At 58.0% G+C, this 6655-nt stretch overlaps 1 protein-coding gene across 1 annotated transcript in view; it reads right to left on the reverse strand.

Moving 5' to 3' along the window:
* KMT2A (lysine methyltransferase 2A) overlaps positions 1-1135 on the reverse strand; it is a 98653-nt gene extending 97518 nt beyond the window's left edge. The window contains exon 1 of the mRNA XM_049778393.1: positions 623-1135. Coding sequence (XP_049634350.1) covers positions 623-1135 — 513 coding nt within the window. The remainder of the gene's footprint in view (positions 1-622) is intronic.
* Positions 1136-6655: the final 5520 nt, after the last annotated feature.

Here is a 6655-nt window from a genome sequence, read left to right on the forward strand (position 1 = left end):
GGAGTGGCTGCAGCAGCAGCAGCGCAGGGTGCCGGGTGGGCCTGAGCTTGGGGTGGCACGGGGGTGGCCCCCCAAGGGAGGGAGGCACCCTGGAGAAAGAGAGAGGGGGAGGGAGGGAGGGAGGGAAAAAGGGAATGAAGAAAAGAGAGAGAGAGGCAGGCTCGGATCTTGAAGAGGGGGGAGAGAGAGAGAGAGAGAGAGAGAGAGAGAGAGAGAGAGAGAGAGAGAGAGAGAGAGAGAGAGAGGAAGGGCGGGCTTGGAGGAGGGGATGAGGTAATCTGCGACGACGACCAGAAAGGAGGGGGTTCGATCCTAGCTAGATCCTGGGTGGGGAGGGGGAAATTGGGGTTCCAGCCTAGCAGCAAAGAGGGGTGGTGATGGGGGGAGAGAGAAAAAAAACATGCAATTTGGGGAGGGGGGTGTGCATGATCTCCCTAAACGCCTACAACAACAACAACAACAACATCGCAGTGGGGAGCGGGGAGAAAAGGGGGCGCAGAGTGTGAGGGGGGGGGAGAGAAGAAACCAAGGCGAGGCCCGGCTGAGTGCTCAATCCCACAGGGAGGATGGCGATGTGTGTGGGTGTGGGTGCGGGTGGGGGGGTCCAGGCGAACCCCCTTACCTCTCCCCCGCCGCTGTCCCCGAACACGGCTCGGAAGCGACGCAGGTTGGTGCCGATGGCGGCCGAGACCTGCAACGCGGCGTCGAAACCGGGGCCCACCCGGAGCAGCGCCGGCCCTGAGGAGGAGGAGGAGGAGGAGGAGGAGGCGGTGGAAGAGGAGGAGGAGGAGGATGCAGAGGCCGAAGACGCCGCCGCCGCCGCCGCTGCCGAGGCCGCCGAGGAGGCTGAGGACGCGGAGGAAACGGAGGCAGCCGCTGCGCCCGGCGCGCCGGGCCCGTTGCTGCCGCCGCTAGCGCTGCAGCCGCCGCCGCCGCTTCCCGCCGCCGCCTGGGGGGATGGGGGCGCCCCGAGATCGCCGCCGCCGCCGCCGCCGCCCGGGGGTCCCGCGGGGGGCAGCAGCAGGGCCGGCACGCGCTGGCGGGGGGCGCCCCCCAGGCCCCGCCGCCCCCCGCCGAGGCCGCCCCCGGTGGTGCCCGGCCGGGCGGGGAAGCGCCACCGACAGCTGTGCGCCATGTTCGGCCCGTGCGCTGCGGGCGGGAGGGAGGGAGGGAGGCGGCGCGCGCGGCGGGCGCGGCGCGGCGAGGCGACAACAGCGGGGCGGGGAGCCCAGGCGCCGCGCGGGGAACCCCGGAACCTGCCTGCCGCGCGCCCCGGCCGCCCGGGCCCGCCGCCCTCGCGCGCGCTATGCCGAGCGCCGGGTTCGGGCCCAGCGCGCCCGGGCAGCTGCATAGGCCGCGCCGCCTCGCGTGGCCGCCGCCGGCGCCCGCCTCCCGCATGCCGAGCCCCGGGCCGCCCGGACGCGGCCCCGGCAGCGGCATGCCTGGGCCTGGGATGGCGGGGGGGGGGGGTTCGGGCCCGGAGGCTCCGCCCGCCTGCCCGCCCGCTCTCTGGGAGCGGCTACCCGGGCTGGAGGAAGCGAGCGGAGGGAGGAGGGAAGGAGGAGGAGGACTGGAGGACGAGGAGGAGGAGGCCCGGCTGGGCTTTGCTGGGCTGGGCTTGGGCTGACTTTAGCACACGGGTTTTGGGGGGGCACTTAAAGGGGATCAGGCCCCCCGCCCCCAGTTCTGGGAGCGCCCTCTGCACCGTTACACACGTTCCCGGGGCCTAGGCGGGGCGGGAGGCGACGATGAGGGTGTGTGTGTGTGTGTGTTTAGGGGTGCGCAGCCCCTTCCCTTCTCTTCCCTCCAGATTTCTCTGTGTGTGTGTGTGTATGTGAGGGTACGCAGCCCCTTCCTTTTCTTTCCCTCCAGATTTCTCTGTGTGTGTGTGTGTGTGTGTGTGTGTGTAGGGGTGCACAACCCCTTCCCTTCCTTGCCCTTCCCTCCAGATTTGTGTGTGTGTAGGTTTACACCCCTTTTCCCTACAGATGTGTGTGTGTGTGTAGGTTTACACCCCTTTTCCCTACAGATTTGTCTGTGTGTGTGTTTAGGGGTCGCGCAGCCCCTTCCTTTTCCTTCCCTCCAGATTTCTTGTGTGTATAGGGGTACACATCCCCTTCTCTTTTCTTCCAGATTTGCGTGTATGTTAGGGGTGCACAGCCCCTTCCTTTCCCTTCCCTCCAGATTTGTGTGTGTGTGTGTGTGTGTACGTGGAGGTACACAGCCCCTTCCTTTCCCTTCCCTCCAGATGTGTGTGCAGGGGTGCACACCCCCCCTTCTCTTCTTTTCCCTCCAGATTTGTGTGTGTTTAGGGGTGCGCAGCCCCTTCCCTTCTCTTCCCTCCAGATTTCACGCTTCTAGAATAAAAGCCGCCTGCCTCATTGTGCTGGCTGGCTTGCTTGCTAGCTCTACCTGCGAAGCGGAAGCGGCCTGGCCTGGCCTGGCTTGGTCCCCCCCCCAACCCCTTCCCACCCCCGGCTCCGCCTTACGGGGAGCCCTCACCCCCACAAACCAGCCTGAGGCCTTTCCCTGAGCACGCCTAGAAAAGAAAAAATAAGAAAAGGCGCCCCTCCCCTTGCTCGTTCCCTCCCCCTGGTGCATGCATGCAACCCGCCCTGAGTTCAGGGCCCTTCCTGGGGTGGGTGGGCTGTCCCTTGTGGGGAACCGGGCTTGGACATCCCCCCTCGGGGCCGTGGGGCTACTACGCCATAGGAGCTGAGTGAGGGTGGCTGGCTGGCTGGCTAACGGGGCCTAGAGGGAAGAGAGGCGGGCCAAGCGGCCCCCCCTGATCCTTCGGGGTTCGGTCCACCGCGGCCTGCAAAGCAGACCCTAATGCATGCATGCACGCGCAGGGTGGGCGGGGGGCTCGCGAGCACGTTTCTGATTAAGAGAGGGGGAGGAGGAGAAGCAGCGTGGAGCTTTAGGATCCGCAGGGTGGAAGAGGGAAGAGGGGCCCGCCGGCGGGCCGAGTTGGGAGGCTGCAGAAGGGGAAGGGGGAGGCTAGGGATGAATGTGTGTTTGCGTGTGTGTGTGTGTGTGTGTGTGTGTGTGTGTGTGTGTTCACCTCCACCGCCCCGGTTTACTTTATTGCGGGGAAGAGGGGAGGGGAGGGAACTAGCAACTGGCTGTGGCTGGGGGTGCAGGGTGGGGTGGGGGGATCGATGCACAGCTTGCTTGCAGGCCCTGGGCTGACTCGATCTTCCCCACCCACCAGCCCCCAGGCGAGGTGGATGGAGTTCGCGGGAAGGTCACGCAGGAGGCCGGCTTGGTCTCCCCGCATCCTTGGCAGCGCCCAGCCTGTATGTACCAGGGCAGCCCCCCCCCCAAGACAAGATAAGCGATTTGATTCCCCCCCCCTTCAAAAAAAAGGGAAGGGTCGCAACGAGCAGGTTGCTTGGCTGCTCAGAGCCCTTTGGAGAATCGTTGCACGCCTCCAGAGAAGAAGGTCCACCAACTCCTGGTGCTGAAAAAACCTCCATCTCTCTCTCTCTCTCTCTCTCTCTCTCTCTCTCTCTCTCTCTCTCTCTCTCTCTCTCTCTCTCTCTCTCTCTCTCTCTCTCTCTCTCTCTCTCTCCTCTCCTCTCCTCTCTCTCTCTCTCTCTCTCTCTCTCTCTCTCTCTCTCCTCTCTCTCTCTCTCTCTCTCTCTCCTCTCTCTCTCTCTCTCTCTCGCAGGAGAAAACGTGGGTGTGGAAGGGAACCACAGCAAGGGGAGTGGTGGGGAGGCTGGAGGGGCGCAGAAGCAGGGAGGAGTCACACGCTAGCTGCAACGCCCCCCCCCAACTCGTCCGGTATCGATCCGTCGTTCCAAGCGCGCAGGATGGATCCCAGATGGTTTGCAAAAGCGCGCGCACACACACACACACACACACACGTATGCACACACACACACACACACACACACACACCAGATTCCGGCTTTACGTCGTAGGCATTACTAGGTGCAAAAAGGGGTGGGGGTAAGGGAGAGGCTCTGAAGCTGCAGCAGGAGCCCCAGACTCTGTCAATGGACAGAGGGACACCCCACATGGTTGGATACTTTCCCCCAAGGGGTATATTTAGGAGTTGGGGGCCGAGGGGTTTGCTTTGCTCCCGGGGAGCTGCTCTAGATCAGTTACAGATTGGCGACCACGTGGATTCCCCCAAGCTTCCTGATTTGCTCCCTCTCGCACATATTTTTCTTTTGTATTTGCCGCCCCCCCCCCTTAACATGCATAACGGTTTACTGAGGTTTGAAAAAATAAAGACAACAAGGGGACTGCCTGACAGGCTTTCTGCAACTGTGTCAACAGGATTTCTTCACGCCTGCTTTCCCCCCACCCCAAAAATAAAGCAACCGTTTTGGACCCTGAGTCCTGGCACTCCCAGCACACCTCAGGGGAAGGTGGGGAGCTGCAGCGGATGGGGCTTCCACAGCCAGACCCTTGTACAGTTAAGCTTCCTCGAGGAAGAGGAACTTCTTGAATTCTTGTTTGTCTTTTTGCCATCAGACTGGTCCCAAAGGGACCAGAGCAAATGGCAGTTTTGTTTCTTTTATTTATTTATTTTTATGGGTCACACCCAGCAGCGCTCAGGGGTTACTCCTGGCTCTGCGCTCTGAAATCGCTCCTGGCAGGCACAGGGGACCATATGGGATGCCGGGATTCGAACCACTGTCCATCCTAGATCTGCTGCTTGCAAGGCAAATGCCCAACGGCTGTGCTATCTCCCCAGCCCCTGACAATTTTGTTTCTTGTGGGAGCTTTTGGAGCAGAGATAATAATCAGGAATTTGTTGAGTGCTTTCTCTCAACTTAAATGTTTTCTGTGATTCACCAATCCTTTGGGAAAATTTTGATATTAAGGATGGGGAAACTGAGGCTGATAGAGACACCCAAGGTCATACAGTGAGTAGAGAGCAAGAGTGAAATTTATTGGGATCTAATGCCAATATATATATTATATATTATATATATATATAAATTTGTTTTTTGGACCACACCCAGGGAATACTCTTGCTATGTGCTCAGAAATTCCTCCTGGCTTGGACCATATGGAACGCCGGGGATGCGTCCTGGGACTGACCATCCTGGGTCAGTCGCATGCAAGGCAAATGCCCTACATCTGCGCTATGGCTCCAGCCCCTAACACCAATATCTAATCAGGATACTGCACTGAGAGACAGTTCTATACCTTACCCAGAAAGTATTTCAAAAAGTGCTTGTGGGGGCCGGAGAGATAGCATGCAGGTAAAGCATTTGCCTTGCATGCAGAGGGTTGGTGGTTCAAATCCCAGCATCCCATATGGTCCCCTGAGCCTGCCAGGAGGGATTTCTGACCGTAGAGCCAGGAGTAACCCCTGAGCATTGCCGGATGTGATCCAAAAACAAAACGAAAAAAAGTGCTTGTGGGCCATAACTGTAGTTCAGCCAGTAGGGCATCATCAGCCTTGCATTTGGCTAACCATATGGTCCTTTAAGCCCGGCAGAAGTGATTTCTGAGCAGAGAGCCAGGAAGTAACCTCTGAGCACCTCCAGATGTGATTCCCTCCCCACAAAAAAGACAAGAAAAAGTGTTTGTTCTGGAGAGAGTACAGTGGATAGGGCATTTGCCTTGCATGCAAGTTCTACCCCGGTCATCCCATATGGCTTAAGGTCCCTTAAGCCCTGGCAGGAGTGACTGTTGAATGCAGAGTCAGGAGTAATCCCTGAGCATCACTGGGTATAGAAAAAGTAAAAAGGAAACCTTGTTTGGAGTTTATTGTTGGATGTGGCATGAGAACTACAGAGTGATGGCGCAGGCAGTAGGGGATTTGCCTTGCATTCACTAACCTAGGACGGACCACAGTTTAATTCCCCGGTATCCCATATGGTCCCCCAAGCCAGGGGCGATTTCTGAGTGCATAGTCAGGAGTAACCCCTGAGTGTCACCGGGTGTGGCCCCCCCCCAAATTGCTTGTTTCTTATTTTTTTGAGTTTTGGGCCTACACCTGCCTGTACTCCTGGCTCTGCACTCAGGGATCACTCCTGGTGGGGCTCAGGGGACCTTCTGTGGTGCAGGGAATTGAAACCAGGTCAGATGTCAAGCGAGCCATTTACCGGCTGTATTCTCACTGGCCCTGCTGTGCTTTATTATTTTTTTTATTTTAATTCCTTTCCTTCCTTTCTTTTTTGTTTGTTTTTGGGCCATACCTAGCGGTGCTCAGGGGTTACTCCTGTCTTTGTGCTCAGAAATTGCTCCTGACAGGCACGGGACCATATGGGATGCCAGGATTCTAACCACCTTTGGTCCTGGGTCAGCCACTTGCAAGGCAAACGCTCTACCACTGTGCTATCTCTCCAGCCCAACTTTCAATTCCTTTTCTAGACTCATAAAGGACTTAAAGTCTTTCCTCTCATTCTAAACCACTCTCTCATAGCTTACAGTTCTTAGGGGCAATGAATTTGATCTGGTCAGTCTCTGGTTGTCTGACATACACAAGCAAAAACATGTAGCAGCTTTTCACAAACAGGTTATTAAATCCATTTTCTGCATGTCCTTCAGAAACATTTCTTGGAGGGACCAGAGCAAGAGTACAGTGGATAAGTAGGGTACTTGCCTTGCATATAACCAACCTCAGTTCCCCAGAGTCACCTAGGGTCCCCTGGGTTTATGAGATGTAATTCCTGAGCTCAGAATC

The sequence above is a fragment of the Suncus etruscus genome, chromosome 8 (assembly GCF_024139225.1).
Source record: "Suncus etruscus isolate mSunEtr1 chromosome 8, mSunEtr1.pri.cur, whole genome shotgun sequence".
NCBI classification, from domain to species: Eukaryota; Metazoa; Chordata; class Mammalia; order Eulipotyphla; family Soricidae; genus Suncus; species Suncus etruscus.